The following is a 19028-nucleotide window of genomic DNA, read 5'->3' as shown; positions in this document are numbered from 1 at the left end:
GGTCCCTGTAAAAGCGATTTAGGGCACTTGCAACCGGAGCTCACATTAAAGTGCGGCCATGTCTCACGCTGGCCGGCTCCGCCCCGTTTTTTATTATTTTTATATCATATACACTGTATCACGCAATACACCAACATCGCGTAGTTACTTATTGGACAGGCTTTTTAGCATATAAAATGTATTATTCACCGCACAGCAATTATGAAGTAATTTACAGACTTTTAGTACACATAATTCACTCACTTAATACTCAGCTACAATACAAATAGCATAGTTCATAGAATAATTTATATCACTTGATAGTATTTGTGAAATATTCACAACATGCACATTAGTTTAGACATCACACTATGGCATCAAGCCAAATCTTGTTATAAGCTCATCAGTAAATATATTAACTCATTTCACATGTAGTTAGACACAATTTATTTTAAGAACACACCCTTATTTTAAACGTCATTGATAGTGATAAATATTTTCAACATGTACATTAGTTTAGATATCACACTATGGTATCAAGCTACGTCTTGTTATTAGCAACATCACATGAAGTTAGACACGATTTAATTTAAAAACACACCTACATTTTAATCGTCATTCATAGTGACTTATATTGTAGGCCTTACTTAGCAACATAAAGTTAGATATGAGCCGTATCAAGTACACATAACGGCACTAGGCCACACCCCATTACAGTACGTCACCAATCTGCCCATTGGAAATTATTTACACAACACAAAGTTAGACACAAGTTTACCCTTTGAGTGCTAAGCACTTTCCCACCTGGGTGCTAAGAATTTTAATGTTGTTTTTTATTTGTTGTTTTTTGTAACAATTTTTTTTTTAACTTTTTTTTATTTTTTTCAGACCCCAGACAGGCTTCTAAGCAGCATGCCCCCTGCTCCTATACTTAACATTGTTAAGTATAAATTAAGTTGCGCTGTAACATCATCACGTTATTGCACGTGATGTCACCACACAAAACGGGAAGCCCCGGCGATGCCTGTCACTCTACAGGCACGATTGCTGGGGTAGGAGTGGGTGGGAGCCCCCAGATCTCCCTCAAGGTGGGAGAGTACTAGTGATGGCTCTTAGCCATCATTAGAACCAGAATGGGAAACTCTGTGATGGCTCAGAGCCATCATTAGCACTCAAAGGGTTAATTTAAGAACACGCCTACACCCTAATGTCACCCACAAAGACCCATAACATTGGTTGCCCTTAGTAACACAAAGTTAGACACAAGTCACTGTAAGCACACGCCTACACCACATCACATTTATACTTATATCATTGGCTCAATCTAGTGACGTCATCGATAACAGGAAACACTGATTAGTTCTACTCAAGAATAAGGAGGTAACCTTAGCAATATAGTTGCCATTGGCCTATGTAGGCTACACAGTATACACCCCCCCCCCCCATAGTGTTCCTCATCGTGAACTTATGTTTAGGGGAAAAAACGGATAAGCAACAAACACATCGTACTAATTAAGATAAGCAAAATGGAACTTTAGAAGCTATAACTATAAGAATGGTGGACTTACAATCCACAAATTGAACCTTCTATACATATTTTGTCAATGTTTAGCATTTTAAAGTACAAAAATCAAACGATTTGGGCTATCAACATTGTGATCATTGAACTTCTTATTCATATTCAGTCAATCTTTATCACACTTTAAGGTGCTAAAATCAGATGATTTGGGCTATTAACAATGTGATCAACTCTATTATAGCATTGGCTCTCAATCAAAAAGAGCAATATAACTATTAGTATTATATTTATGATTGATGGTATTACCATGCATGTGTCCAACATGGTCATTTATTAACCCTTTGCTTATTTTGATATATACATATCAATCAACTATCTGGTTTATTCAATATGTTCAATGTGTTAGATTATATATATATATATATATATATATATATATATATATATATATATATATATATATATATATATATATATATACTATGATCATAAACAGGCTATATTTAAGTATGTTACAAATGTAACATCGTTGGGAAACAGATTACAATTTATGTTTTACTTACATTGTATATTTTTATTTGTGTATGCTCTAACTATATGATTGTTGTCAGTTACCAATTAATCAATGAATGATGCATTCACTTATGCACACCCACTTGGGGCGTGTGCTTGTTTGCTATTGGCCTAAATTTGTTTAAATTGTTTGTAAGTTGTAAGGTGCTCTATGCCTGATGAAACAGCCAATGCTAAGGCTGAGAAATGCGTTACATAAGACAGAGCATATATGTTTTATGTTCTCTGTGAACCATTGCTTGTTATTCTTTTAACTTTTTTTTAAAAAACAACTTGTTTTAATACAAGCAATGGTACAGCACCTTACTTGGTAGCACTGCAATGGTTCCTGATATCCCTCCATTAGGAGTTCATGATATACTGAGTGAGGCAGTATACAGCTACAATACCTCATTGTCCACTTGGAGTGGGTTAGCTGGTACACCCCAAGTTACCAGCCTGCATCTACCAGTACATAAGTGTACTTGGGCTAAATATGAGTATCCATTTGGCATTTTCTACTCGACCTTGTATCCATTTATTGATATGCTGATACACACATGAGGCGTCCCTCTGTATTCTGTTTCTATATTTGTATGATGCTTTATGATGTGGGTTTAGTGTCTTGAAGAGTGAGGTTTCACTATGATAGGGGTGACGAACACTGCTGTGAGAACTATGGTTCTAGACACAAGTTCCTGATTGGAAGTGGAAATGAACAGAGAATCTTGGAGTAACAAAGGTTTTACCAGTTCCACCTGTGATGAGATGGAACTTCAGCTGGGGACTTTAATAACTCAGTATGTGTGAATACCATTACTGAGTACTTAATTTATGTGAGTGAAAAATATTTCTACTCTTTTCACTTGGTTATAACATTACCCTTCTTCCTTCATGTCATTTTTACTTTGTGTTTTGTTGTGAGATGACTACAACTACTAGGTGAGCTCTTGCAAGTTGATTAACTCCTATTTGAACCATAAATTGGTGATAATATCAGACAACATTGTTTACTGAAAGTGATATGTTTAACAGTCTGTTAAATATATTTATTTATAGTAGTATTATCCTAATAGGTATTGTATCTACTGTGCCCTCTTAATACTGTTTGAAATATAATGTATTAGTCATCTCATACATTGAAATGCAGCCCTATTTTCAATTGAATCCACAGAATGCACATGCCCCATTTTTCTCTGGGATATTCCTTATTCAATAAAAAAAAAAATTAAATTATATTAGTTTGTAATAAAAAAAAAATACAATAATGTTGTTGCATAGACACCCTACAACCCAATTTCAGTCATGACTCCTTTTCACACTCTAAAAATGATTTTCCATATTGTGATGTGGAGAAGGCATTCAAAACAGTGACTTGACTAAAAACCATTCAATCTGTCCATTCAGCATCATGGTGAGCAGGCAGCATATGTATGCAGCAAGCAGGCAGTATACACTGCCTGTACAATCTTACCCCTGCTCACGCCCCCAGAGATGTCATTCACCCCAGTAGAACTAGTACAGGATGATTGTAAACTGCCAGCTCAGAGATGGCATATTGGTCTGATGATCGCTGCTTCTTAACTATTGGCTGCTGGCGCGCTGATGTGAGCCCTATGAGTTTAATGTCCCTTTACAGGATTATACATACATTACACTTGGGGTTGTCATGCTAATTAGCATATGTTAGAATACATAGACAGCATAAAAACTAAACTTAAAACTACCTGCCATGCTGGTAAAATACTAACAACCCTAGTGACATGGCACTGGTGCATACATCTCAACCATCCTGCATTCTTAATGATTAGCACGGCTGGGAGGTTGTCAGTTGTCCTGGTTTTAAGTGTCTCTGTTAGCCACACCCATGAACCACTCAGGAATGCCCTCTGACTGCCCATATATACACACAGACCCCCACAACCCATCAATGATTCATCTTTAACAAAATGTGATGGGTCCTTTTTAACCTCTTGCATCGCTGAAAGCATTTGGGAAATATTGGAAGGTAAGCTGGTCTTTGAGTTAAACAGTGCATATGTAATACAAGCAGTGATTAAAATGGTCTATGAATGATAGCTCACATTTAAGAAGCTCTGCATATATAATAATCATAATTTAGTCAATGCTTCCTATAGAAGTTATCTAAACTAAAAATGAATGAACCCAGTGGAAAAGCACATTTTAGCAGCATGAGCGGTTTCATGTTTAATGTCTATCAGCAAGTACTTGTAATAATAATGTCTGGGAACAACGCAAATAAGCATACTTATGTGTATAATTATACCATATATATTCCTGTATTGCACAAGTTAATATTTTATTAAAACAGTGTGAAACTAAAATAAACATTATTATCCAAAGATGGATATTAGCTTAATGGAAATTAATAGTGACTGTCAGATAATTATGCAGGCAGAGGATTATATTAAACCATTTATACATGAGGAGCCAATGAACCATATCAAATTAAAATACATGCTAAGAATAATAAAAAAAATCCCTGAGGTATAGTTATCATAATGTTGTATATTTAGTTTTATGCATGTGATATACTTTAAACAATGCCAAATAAAAAACAGAGCCAAAGATCTAAGTAACGCACTAGGAAAACCACTATCACAGGATAAGTAAATTAAAATGCTCTATGGGGAGCTATTGTAGAATCTATAGTGAGATATATACCTACATGGTGCTTACAATTATTAACATAATTATGGGCAGGCATTGCTCAAAAAAATATTCCCAGCGAGAAATGTAAAAAAAACGTTTAAAGGGAGAATAAACTGCTAGGTATAACCACAGTAACCTTTTGTGCCTGCAGCTCTGTTCAAAGTAGTTTTCTTATTTAAGCCCTTTGCAATTGCTGGTTAGTGAAGCTCTGCATCTTCACACTGAGCACGGCCATCTTGGAATTTAAGTATACGTACACATTGTGACAAAAGTGGTGGGCCTTTACTGATAAGGGATATTGTTGTCTTCTTGACAAGCTTTATTGTTCTCTTCAGTTTTAGAGTGCACAATACAGAGCAGGAGCTGTACATTTTTGCAGTGGGTTCATTGATGGTTATAGTACCTGAGGCATTTTTATATTTGTTACGTAACTACTGCAACTATGTAAATCTTCTGTTTTCTGTTGTGTAACCTAACTCAAAGTTCAAGGTATAGCTGTCAAAGGGCAGCAGCATCACTAATCTGTGAAAGCTCACTGCTTCTATCACAGGATGCAACAATAAGATACAAGATGGCAGCGCCCAGTCTAAAGATGCAAAGCTTTACCAACAGGCTTCTGTAATGGATTACAATAAGAGAATGGCTCTAAAGATACAGGAGGAAAAACACAAGCATGGGGATTAGCAGCCATGTGACTGAAGTTGTCACCAGGAGTTGAATGTCCCTTTAATTTCACTTATACTTTAGAAGTCAATAGACTTTGCTACTTTTCCTATTACACTAAAATGTTCTCCCCTGAAGAAAATCAGAACTTTAGTGATATATATTCACATAACGGGCGGATTTAATAAGCAGCGGATGCTGCTTATTCCACCTGTAGCTTCCAGATCATCGGAAACTGTAGGTTAAGAAGTAGCGGTCATAAGACCTTTTATGTGGTGGATTGCAATCATCCCGATCAGATACAACTGGGAAGATTGAAACCCCCTGCTAGAGGCCGATTGGTGGGCGGCATTGCACAAGCATTTCTGTTAAATGCAGACAGCAATAGTAAATCATGTCCGCTCGGAATTTAATAAATTGACCCCAACATGTGCTCTGTTCTACATAAGCTTCACAGAGGAACACACACAACTTTTTCTTCTTCTTCTTCTTCTTCTTTAAAAAAAATAAATCAATATAAAGTATAACATCCAATATTTCTTAGGTACTTTCCATAACAGGAAGGTGTGAGGATGCCCAGCACCGTTTTCTGAGTAGAGCCATGATAGATGGGGTGTGGCCATTTGACCTAATGAAAGAAGCTGCAGGAGAGACAATGAACAGACCTCCAAACCTGTGACAATCCTGCAATATCCAGGATGGTTGAGAAGTATGTAAAATGGAACGAAAACTGGATATATATTTTTTTACCAGTGTTTGTGTAAGAAATCTATTTTCTATTATAATTTGGAAGGTCTTCAAAAAAGGCACATTTGTGGGGCTATGAGAAATGGTGGGATTTGTCCTCAAAATAGGGCCAGTTCCTCTAAAAAAAAGGACAGTTTAGGGCATCTTTCCTTCCCTCTATCTTCCCTTTATTGCTTTATTATATCTTAATCCTCTTATTTTGCTCATCTTCAATAATGTCTAATCTTTTGCGCGCACATAAAGCAATGCTTGAAAAATACCAAGAGTAGGGTTAGCCTGATAATTAGCATAAAGTAGAATAAAAGCACATGATAATAATTTGAAATAATATAGTATTTAAGAATAGATTCTCACATACTTTGAAGATGTTTCATCATAAAAGTATTTTTCTGCAAGTATTCTTTATTGTTCACATTGACCAGAACCTTACAAATACTGGGTGTTTTGGATTGTTCTACATAGAGCCACACATAAAATCTGGGTGGCTGGTATGTTTCAAATACATTTGTCAAACCTTGAACATACAGGCAAAACCCGGCATAGATATGTTGTCATTAAAGGGAAAATAAACTCAAATTTTCATGCATGGTTCGGAGCAGAGAATTTTAAATAATTTTCCGATTTATTTATTTTATCACATTTGCTTTATTCTCTTGGTATTCTTTATTAAACTAGCGACAAATGCTACAGGGAGCTAGCATATATGTGCAGACACTAATCAGCAGCTAGCTTCCAGTAGTGCCTTGCTTCTCCTGAGCTACCTAGGTATGCTTTTTAACAAAGGATGCCAAAGAGAATGGACAACATTAGATAATAGATGTAAACTGGAAAGTTATATATAAATACATGTTCTATCTGAACCATGAAAGCTTAATTTTGACTTTTTACTGTCCCTTTTAGAGCTTTTTGGCATTGGCACACCAGTATGTTTGAGAGAGGCCCCATATAGGAGGGGTGGAGTTACATGTTGAGGGACGGGGGTTACTGGTCTACATGGGCGTGTCTGGTGGGGCATGGTCGAGGCTTGGGCAGTCTCTTAAAATTGGGACACAGAGGTGTTGTGGGCTGGAAGCAGGACATACCTCCCAACCCATGACAATCCAGTAGGATGTATAATGGTTGGTAGCTATGTGTTTTTTGCATTAGTTGACAATATTCCAAAGTATTTGTCAGCTATGCCCAAGTCCTGTATGCTTAAAAATTAAACTGGGTTATTTTTGTCAGGTATGTAAACATATTATTTTATAACTTATTCTCAATAGTTTCACATTTTTATAGATCCGAGCACTAAAAAACAAACACAATTATGTTTTTTACATTAGTGTTTTAATTACAGAGGCAATGACAGATAATATTTTAAATAATATACAAATAAAGTGGAGTTAAACTGCAACACAGTTTTTTCCCCTTGAAATGTGATTATACTTTTTTATTACTGTCTGTAATTCTAATCACTATACTGTCAAGAGATTGCCATGTAATGTGTAAAATCCTGGCAGTATCAACAAAGACTAGTTCATCTTCAGTTAGTATTTTAATGAATTCATAGCAGGAAACAGCAAAAGGGTTATAATCAAGTAGAGAACATGTAAAAGAGTGAATTACTTTAAGGTTCGGCTAACAGAGGGCCAGATTACAAGTGGAGCACTAATTAATGCTCCAACTCGATCGTTAACTGCGCTAGAAGTGTGGCTTTTTGTGCTCATATTCTGAGTTGAAAGTAAACTGTTTTTGCATATTAAGGTATTCCCCCATAGAAGTCAATGGAGCAAAAAATACCCTACTTGCGCTCAAACACAGTAGCATATTCTCATGTGCGCTAACCTGACATGAAAACGACGAATATTTCACATTTCAATGCTCTTCACATAGAAGGATATGTTCTATTTATTCGTAAATACATATAAATACATATTTCTAGATATATCTGATGGTATTTTGGTACAATAAATATTTATACATATATATAAATACCTATTTAAAAATGCATAGGACAAATTCTGCTATGTGCAGAACATTTGAATGTGAAATATTTACAGTAAATACATAGTTAAAACCTTTTATTAAAAATAAATATTGCATAAATATGCTTTTACAAGTTTTCATATACTTAACTGCAAAGGGCTCCAATGCACTATTATATATATGTCTACATATGTATACATGTGTATTTATGAGTTTCTATGTGTATATATGTCTGTAGATACATATATACACATATAAATACAAATGTACACACACACACACATATATACAGTATATATATATATATATATATATATATATATATATATATATTTATATATCAGGTAGCCCTCAGTTTACGCCGAGGTTAGGTTCCAGAAGGAATGGTTATAAATCGAAACCGTTGTAAATTGAAACCCAGTTTATAATGTAAGTCAATGGGAAGTGAGGGAGTTAGGTTCCAGGCCCCTCTCAAAATTGTCATAAGTAACACCTAATACATTATTTTTAAAGCTTTGAAATGAGAACTTTAAATGCTAAACAGCATTATAAACCTAATAAAATAATCACACAACACAGACTTCAATTGCATTTTTCTGCAAACAGTACTTTCTATGCATTCCAATCTGGACTGATTTATAGACAGGAAGATCTTGTTCCTTTGAAATCTGCTCGATAGCTCACGTCTGATTAAACTGATTCATTTCAGCTTGCTTGGGTTTGCTGCAACACAAGCGGACAGCTCCACCTACTGGCAATTTTAATAAATGCACTGCTTCTCAATGCTTTTCAATAGCAGTCACATGACTGGAAAAAAGGTTGTTATTCTGAAACGGTGTAAATTGAACCGTTGCAAAACGAGGGCCACCTGTATATATATATACACACATCTTTAGACATGTATATGTATACATGTGTATTTATGAGTTTCTATGTGTATATATGTCTGTAGATACATATATACACATATAAATACAAATGTACACACACACACACATTTATACAGTATATATATATATATACACACATCTTTAGACATGTATATGTATGTATGTCTATGTTAAAGTCCTTGGCATACCTTTTTTTTCTAACACCTGCAAATTCATATCTTTGAGTCCTTATAATTTTTCCGTGATTTTTTTTTCTAATAATGTATATTAGATGTTATTATGGGTGTAACTGTACTTTTTAGTTTTGTGAAACAGTTAACCAGATCTCTGAGGTGGCGGTAATAATTTTAGTGTAAATCGAGATTGCACTGAAGCGATCTCACTTACTTTCAACTCATAATACCAGCGGTAAACATTACGAGTGGACAAAATGTTTGCGCTCCACTTGTAATCTGGCCCAGAGGAAGTAAAAAAAGCACAAAGCATAGTGCAGACTCCTACCAGTAACTTGTAAAACAGTTATGCACAGGGATAGAACCACATTTCAGGAGAATAAAATTGAGTACATACTATTTTAATGCTTTTCATGAATAATATTAAAAGGACACAAAACTACAAAAAGAAAATGTTCTAATAAGTTAAAACAGGTTATTACAGCACTATAGCTTGTGTATACTGTAACTATGTGTTTAACTTGTTATTACAGCACTATAGCTTGTGTATACTGTAACTATGTGTTTAACTTGTTATTACAGCACTATAGCTTGTGTATACTGTAACTATGTGTTTAACTTATGTAAAGGGGCTAAACACATTGTTAAAGACATATCCAGTGCATCAATCCACTACTGTTAGCTAACTGAGTGATCTGGCAAGTCAATGACATGAGGCATATATGTGTAGCCACCAAGCACCAGTTAGATACTAGCAATGCATTGCTTCTCCAGAGCCTATACAGATATGTTCTGCAGCAAAGAATACTAAGAAAACAATGTAAATTAGATAAAAGAAGAAACTGAAAAGTTTCTTACCAATGAATGCTCTATCTGAACCATAAATATTTAATTTTGATTTTCACACTTTTAAGTTATTTGTACAAGGTTTTACAACTTATCTGTTAGTGTCTATTTAGTATGCATTGTGTTTTGATATCAAAGTAATAACGTGTTGAAATATTTGTTACCTGGCAGTTGGAGGTATGTTTGCCACTTGCTGGTGTGACTGTGCATAAGGTATCTGTGATTCCTTGGCCACAGCCTGACCCTCCACAGGTATATCAGGAGATGTCTGACTTATTTTAATGTTGGCTTCTGGGTAAGAGTCCATATCTAAATATGAACGTTCAGGCATCTCAGGTCCAAGCTCCACGCGATCCACCAGGAGGTCCCCATAATGGGAATGGTGCAGATGACTGTGGTGCCCATGGTCTTTTCGTTGAGTTTGGGAGGAGCCCTTGTCCCTCCATGGAATCCAACACAACTTCCAGGAAACAAACAGTGAAACACCCAATAGAACAATCCCACAGAAGGTTACGATGACCGAAAGCAGACTAACAGAAATATCTGGATCAGAAAGAGAAATAAAATTATATATAGAATAATAATTTATATAGAATAAAGTACAAATAATAAGTGTTTTTAAACTTGCATTATTTTCTTAATTGATATTGAGGGTTAAACAGCACAGCAGACAAAAGTTTTGTTTATTTTTCTTTTTATTACTCAAGCAATTATGTTTTCATTGCAGCAATATACATCTTCTATAGCAGTTTGATAAAATTAAGTCCAGGTCAGATTTTTTTTATTTTTTTTTACATAGAAGCTTTTAACTACATGATTGGTATCAGAGAATACTACAAGCCTCTTGACAAGTAATAAATAGAAAAGTAAATACAATTGTTGCATTAAAACAGTCAAAATTAAACTTTCATGATTCTGATAGTGCATGCAATTTTAATAAACAATTTATTTATGTTATTAAATTTGGTTTATTTTCATTGTATCCTTTGTTGAAGAGCATACCTTGGTAGGCTCAAGAGCAGCAATGCTTTGCTGGGAGCTAACTGGTAATTGGTAGCTGGTTTGCACATACATCTTATCATTGGCTCACTCAAAGTGTTCAGCTAACTCACAGTAGTGCATTGCTGCTCCTTTAACAAAGGATACCAAGATAATTAACACAATTTAATAATGGAAGTAAACTGTATAGTTGTTTAAAATGTCATGCTCTTTCCGAATCATTAAAGTTTAATTTTCACTTCACTGTCCCTTTAAGGGACCTGTAATTAGTGCATACAATCTGCTCCAAAGAAAAGCTATCTCATGCAGCATTTTTTTAATTCTGGTCCATACAGATAATTAGAGGCCACATAAACCAAGACTGTTGGCCTCATATTGGCTGCACAGGCTAAGAAGTGCTTTATTAAAGGGACATAATACTCATATGCTAAATCACTTGAAACTGATGCAGTATAACTGTAAAAAGATGAGAGGAAAATATTTCACCTGAGCATCTATTTGTAAAAAAGGAAGATATTTTACCTCACAATTTCCTCAGCTCACCAGAGTAAGTTCTGTGTAAAAAGTTATAATTCAGCTGCTGCCCAGCTGCAGGTAAAAAAAATAAAAAAAATTAAGAAATGAACAGCAGCCAATCAGCATCAACAGTGCTGAGGTCATGAACTCTTTTACTGTGATCTCATGAGATTTCACTTAACTCTCATGATATTTCATTGTAAACTTTCTTACACTGAATAGGGAAATAAGATGAGAGTGCACGAGGCTCAACCCTTCGGCTGTCCCGGGACAGACATACTGATTTGCTGCTTAGAAGTCCTTTACAATGGGTTGTGGCTACTGAGAAACTTTTGAGGTAAAATATCTTTCTTTTTTACATAGAGATGTTCAGGTGATATTTTCTAGTCAGCTTTTTACAGCTATGCTGCATCACTTTCAAGTCTTTAAACATTTGGGTATTATGGCCCTTTAAGTACACAAATGCAATAATTAAGGAATGAATGAATTAATTAATTTACAAACATAAAAAAAATATATATAACAGATCACTCATTTTTCACTTTAAAGTAACAATGTTTGAAAAGCATTCAATAAATACATAACTTTAGATAAAAAGATCTTTTAAATGGAGCACAGCTGAGGTTTAGAATGTGAGGCAATATAATATACATACAACATTACATTATTTGATAGTTTAGGGTTTCTAAGCAATGAGCATGTCACTGTCCAGATTACATTGTAAATCATAGTTAAAACATTTGGATGGAAAGCTCCTATCTGCTCAGCTGTGCATTACCTTGTTTCAATAACCTAAAATATATTAAGAGTAGAGATGAACAAGCTGAATCAGACATGAGGAGCAGTGATAGATATTAAAGTATAAAAATGTGGCCAAGGGGCACATTTTTTAGATGAAATAAAACATGTGTCTTGTACACTTCAGACTGTGCTACCTGGCTGTAATCACTGTGATCTAGTCAGTTTCTGTCCTGTTTCTTCACTGCCAGCCTGTCACTTTGAGCCTGAACGTCAGTAGCTGAGATGTCACAGCTACAACAAAACCCGCAGCTGCTGCTGAAGCACATCTCATGGATGGCAAATCAATGCTGAGATCACAGGCTCTCTTTTCTGTGCCTGATAACCTATTGATTAGAGCTTTATTTTGCAGCAGATGCAAGTCCGTGGTCACAACAAATACCACTCACAACCCCAGGTCAGTCATAAAAGTAACCATCTACAAGGAAAGCATCAGATCAACTCTTATTGACACAAAACATAAATATGCACAAGCAAGCCCTGTAAATGCAATTAATGTTAGTCTGTATAGAATCTGAGAGGTCAGAGGTTACTGTTAAATGTGCAACATTAACATTCATAGTCCAGGAATCATTTTTGGTTGAATACTACTAGAGCAATAACCCAATGCATCAGGCCAGGCAGAATGTCACAGGCTGTTCTGGAAGCAAACAATGAACTATAGTCCTAAAAATGATGCAGTGCAGACTGTTATTGGCTGTTGTTAATATCTTACAAGTTGGTTAAAGAAAGGACTTAAAGAGACACAGGGGTAATCTATTTGCGTTATGTACCTAGATATGCTTTTCCACAAAGGATACCAAGAAAACAAACAAGAAAATAGATAATAGAAACCGACAAGTTGTTAATATTTCATGCTCTTAATAGTAGAGCATGTTTGAAATCTTCAACCTCTCTCTTCGGAGGCCAAGAACAAACTGGAGAGGAAGAGGAAGTGGGAGGGACTAAAGCTCTGTCAGGGTTCTTGATAGGCTTTAAAGGGACAGTTTACTCAAAAAATGTCTCCCCTTTAATTTGTTCCCAATGATCCACTTTACCTGCTGGAGTGTATTAAATTGTCTACTAGTATTTCCATTACACTTATATTGTCATTTGAAAATTTATTTAGCCGGTGGTATCCCCACCCATTCTGAAAGTTTTTGGCCTCAAGGCCAAGCCGTGTTAACATACCCAGTAGAAGAAATTACACTCCCAGTGGTTTATAGAAGAGATAAGGTAATAAAATGTTAATTTTCCATTGTTCTCTCCAAGTATTGGTGATTGGTTTATGGACAGATATAAGATAAAGAAGCAGGTACATGTACACAATGTGATAAAGTAATGAGATCTGATTATACCTACAAGCTCAACCCATTTTATTATGTTGTGGCTTCAAAACACAAAATCAGCTAATTCATATACACAAATAAGCCTTAAAAAAGCAAATCTCATACATTTTATACTCTGCAGCTGGTAAAACAAGTAATTAGAAACACATTAAGGAAAAACGATTTTATAGTATACTGCCCCTTTAATATATACCACATGTTATGAATCTATGGACTCTCATCAGCTAAGAAGGAAAACATGTTCATGTTTAAGTTTGCGCTGAAATACAAAAAAAGTAGGAAAATTTATGGTTTTAGTAATCTATTAATGGAAATTTTCGCACTCCCTAACTTTTATTTTTATTATTAAAAGACTTGTCCTGCTTTTTGCAATTGAGTGACAAACTAAATTCTGGCATGAATACACTTGTTTTATCCTCTTTAAAATATATACATTCTGCCTTTTAGTGGTGAAAAGTAATATTTGCAGAATAACTATTACATATTTCTGATACAAAAATGTTCTTATGTTTAAAAATAAAATAAAAATGCTTCTTTAAAGAAGAATTGTTACTCCGCTGTTTCTATTGAACACACTTTATAACTATTAAAATAAACAACAAACTAATGTGTACTCATAAATCCCAATTGTCATGGCCATAATCATATTTCAGCAGAATAAAAGCTAGGCTATGTTTTATTAAGCACACTCAATGCATATAATCAACCATGACAGGTGCATTCTGTTTTGAGATTTGCAAAGAGGGATCTCTTAAAGGATTTTAGGCTTGAGGAAGGTTTGAAAGTGTGCGGGAGGTCGTTCCATAATTGTGGTGCTCTGTAGGAAAAGGAGGATCGAGCTGCATTTAGGGCCAGATTAAAATTGGAGTGTTAAATATTGCTTTCGCAAAAGCGATATTTGTGCTCCACTGAGTAATACCAGCGCACGCTAATGTGCCCTGGTAATACAAGTTGACAGCAATGGGATTGCGAGCTCACGTTCACATTGCTGGGAAGTGTTGTGGTCATGAAAGCACACTTTCATATGCTTCAATGTATGATTATATACTGTACATATATACTGTATTTTTGTGTTAATATGTGTATATTCACATATTAACACATAAATATATATGTATATAAGCATATACATATTTACTGGGAACACACAGTTCCCATTGACCATAATGTAAAGGCACTTTTCAGTGCCGTTTTTTTTTATAACACCCCACTCCCATCAATTTTATTCCCCAAATACTACCTAGTGCAGTTATTTTATTAAAAAAAAACAAAATGCTACAATTTTTAATGTTTAATAAAATAAACTACACTGTTTGTTGGAGGCATTTGGGGAACATTTATAAAATTCACAAGAGATCTGATCTCTGGTTAATTTTATAAGTGCTAATTACTAATGTCGCAAGCTCGCGGTAGCAATAGCCAGACACTTGTAACGGCTGGTTATTTATTGCGTGCCAGTAAACAGGCAGATTTGCTGTTTGCAGGCGTTGTAATTTAGTGCTCCACTTTTAATCTAGCCCTTAGTTAGCAATTACATTGAAAAGAGGTCTAGATGTAAAAAGAATAATTTATTACATGCATCAGGAAAAACATTTCAAAACTATTCCCATTGCACTGCTACCCCCCCCCCCCCTTTGATGGTACCTGTATAATAAATAATGGATGGTTTTCTTTTTAAGATCTGATACATTACAACTGCATGCATGTTTGCCAGAATTCCTTTCTCTCTGATTCAACAGCCAGAGCTAGTGCAATTATTCTGATCACATCACAAAACAGGAACCCAGAAAGAGGTCAAAACACAACCAATGTAACTCAGACAGAACTCTGCATAAATAAAAAAAAGTCCCAAATTGAAGGAACATGGAAGTCAAACTTAAAAGGATACTGTACCCAAAAATTTTATTTCTTGATTCAGATTGAGCATGACATTTTAAGCAAATTTCGAATTTACTCCTATTATCAAATTTTCTTCATTCTCTTGGTATCTTTATTTGAAATGCAAGAATGTAAGTTTAGATGCCGGCCCATTTTTGGTGAACAACCTGGGTTGTCCTTGCTGATTGGTGGATAAATTCATCCACCAATAAAAAGTGCTGTCCAGAGTACTGAAACCAAAAAAAAAGCTCAGATGCCTTCTTTTTAAAATAATGATAGCAAGAGAACGAAGAAAAATTGATAATAGGAGTAAATTAGAAAGTTGCTTAAAATTGCATGCTCTTTCTGAATTAAAAAAAATTGGGGTTCAGTGTCCCTTTAAATGTTCATGATTCAGACATAGGCCACCATTTATCAAGCAGCGTATGCAGCGAGCCAGCAGGCGAAAGTTAGGAAGCAGCAATCATCAGACCGCAGCTTCCTAACCAGTACGCTAGCTATTAGCTGGTGGATTTAATCACCCTGGGTATTTTTGCCCTGGGGTGATTGACAACACCTACATCCACTATTGGGCGAGTGCAAGCAGGAGGCGGCATTACACAAGCAAACATTTGTGTAATGTTAAATATATATATATATATTTTTTAAATGTGCTGGCACTCATTGATTATTGGTTAATATATATATATATATATATATATATATATATATATATATATATATATATATATATATATATATATATATATATATATTATTGTCAGTATCTTAGAGAGAAGCTTGATATATTACAAATGTTACCTGTTATGAGTTTTCCACAGGTGGTGTGATATCGTGAATACCCCACAAAAAATAATATATACAGTATATATATATATATATATATATATATATATATACATGTATGTATATATATATATATTACTGTGGAAAAGTCTTAGGCCACCATTAGATTTGTTGTTTTAACAATGGTATAATGACCATATATAATTATATTTCTCAGTCTCTTTATTAGAATACAACATGAAAATACAGGATATTTGTGAGCAGTATTAAAAAAAATCAGAAAAAAACATCTTCTATAGGCTAACGTAGCAATTATTTAGTGTAACCTCCCTATACACTTGAGCAATAGCAGGAACCTGACTCCCGTAAACCTACATGGAATGGAACCCTAATTAATGTAATTGCTAACTCCTGTATTTGTACAGGACTATTTCATGTCAAAATAACTGCTGGGAAAAAAGTCTATTACACCAGGTTTGTGCAAGACATGCTGGGGCATTACATACACATGTGGTATGAGTTTAATCCATTGGAAGCTTGCTAATAAGACCAATTTTCAATCACATCATTCAATTCAAAATGCCAAAGATCACATAATTTAAGAGATTTAAAATCATACTTTTGCATCAGCAAGGCTACTCTAAAAGGTAAATCAGCAAACGAACCAGATACTCAAGTTAGGGTATTCAAGCTGTTATAAAGAATTTTGAATAATCAGGAGAGGTCAAGGACAAAAAATGGCTGGAAGGCCAAGAAAACTTTCAAAATCTGAGTTTCTTCTTTGAGAGACCGGAATTCAGTCCAGCAAGAACCTGGCTCAGCATCTGTCAGCTTCATCAGAGTGCCAAGTTGACCCTTCTACAGTCCGAAGAAGCATGATCAGGAATGATCTTTGTGGAAGGGTAGCAGTGAAGAAACCACTTTTTCGGTAGGAGAACAGGGTAAAAAGGCTAAGATATGCTAAAGCTCACAAAGATTGGATTGAAAATTAGTTGAAAAGAGTTTTATGGTGTGATAAATACAAGTTTGAAATTTTTGGGTCCAATCGTCGACAATATGTGAGAAGAAGAGTTGGAGAGGGATGGAAGAATGAGTGCTTACGCCCTTCAGTGTAACATGGTGAAGGGTCTGTCCTGGTTTGGGGCTGCGTTTCCAGTGGTCTTGGTGATATTGTCCGAATTGATGGGATCATGAATGCTGAAAAGCATAGACAGATTTTAATTCATCCTGCCATTCCTTCTGGAAAGCGCCTGATTGGGAATGGTTTTATTTTTCAGCATGATAACAATCACAAGTACACTGCTAATGCAATTAAATCATATTTGGAGAGAAAAACAGCTCATAAAACACTGACAGTCATGGACTGGTCTCCACAGAGTCCAGACGTGAATATTATAGAGGCAGTATGCGATCACCTAGGCAGAGAAATAAATTAAAGGCAACCTAAATCAAAATAAGAACTCTGGGAAGTGCTGAAAGAAGCCTGGTATAATATATCAGAAGATTACTTCAGAACAGTCTTCCCAAAAGAGTTCAAGATGTGCCTAGTGCCAAGGGAGGTCACACTCAATACTGACTTTCCCTGAATAAGCCATTTTGTTCTGAAAATTGTGTTTTTTATATATTTTGTGTACATATTTCCTGTGTTTTTTGTTTGTATCTTTATAAAGAGACAAAAAAAAGTTGATTAAACAAACCTGCAGAAAGTAATTCAAAACCCATAGATGTTTGGGATCACTGAAAACATTATAAATTGTCTCAACAGCAGTAAAAATGACTAAATATAAGGATTAAGAACCCTTTTAAACAAAAACAAACCATGAAAGGGCAGATACCTGCACATTAAATTAATTCTATATTTAAGACGTTTTGGGGAAAAAGGCAAATATGTGACACTGATAAGGAGTCCTTAGAAAGATTCCTCAGATCCCTCCAACTGGAAACACATCACATACACAGCAAGCCTTAAAGGGACATGAAACCCAAAAAATTTCATTCCAGATTTAGATACAACATACAATTTAAAACAACTTTCCAATTTTCTTCTGTTGCTATTTTTTCATTCTCTTGGTATTCTTTGTTGAAAAAAATACCTAGTTACGCTCAGGAGCAGCAATGCTCTACTGGGAGTTAGCTGCTGATTGGTGGCTGCACATGTATGACTTTTTTCAGTGGCTCACCTGATGTGTTCATCTAACTCCTAGTATTGCATTACAGCACCTTCAACAAAGGATACAAAGAAAATGACGCACATTTGATAGTAAAAAGCAAATTGGAACGTTATTTAAAGTTGTATGCTCTGTCTGAGTCATGATAGACAATGTTTGGGTCTCATGTCCCTTTAACTGATCAACATGTGTAAGCGACTAATATTGCAGACAACCTTATGTAAAGCCCCTTATTCATTTGAATCCAGGATTCAGTAATCTGACCATAAAGAACAATCATGTTTTCATAATTAAAAATACCACATGACAATTAACTTGAAACTAAGGAAGTGGCCAGTAATTCTGCCCTTCCACAAGAACAAGATCTAAAAGCAGATTTCTCATTTTTTTAGAATGTAGACGGAAACCTTGCCTTCTGCTTGTCCTATCTGATGCTTTGGATATCTCTAGGACATTGAGCAGTAGGAGGAAAGACAAACATCTGTTAAAACCTCCAGAGAACCATAACTGAATATATTACAAATACGTTGGTGTTGTTGAGCAGGTTT

General features: G+C 35.1%; 1 protein-coding gene across 1 annotated transcript in view; it reads right to left on the bottom strand.

The window, feature by feature from the left end:
- The window catches only part of SYT3 (synaptotagmin 3), a 248623-nt gene that overhangs the window by 211958 nt on the left and 17637 nt on the right, over positions 1-19028 (bottom strand). The window contains exon 2 of the mRNA XM_053689972.1: positions 10172-10550. Coding sequence (XP_053545947.1) covers positions 10172-10550 — 379 coding nt within the window. The remainder of the gene's footprint in view (positions 1-10171; positions 10551-19028) is intronic.

This window comes from Bombina bombina, chromosome 8 (assembly GCF_027579735.1).
Source record: "Bombina bombina isolate aBomBom1 chromosome 8, aBomBom1.pri, whole genome shotgun sequence".
NCBI classification, from domain to species: Eukaryota; Metazoa; Chordata; class Amphibia; order Anura; family Bombinatoridae; genus Bombina; species Bombina bombina.
The sequence above is the reverse complement of the archived record's forward strand: the minus strand, read 5'-3'. Positions and strand labels throughout refer to the sequence as shown.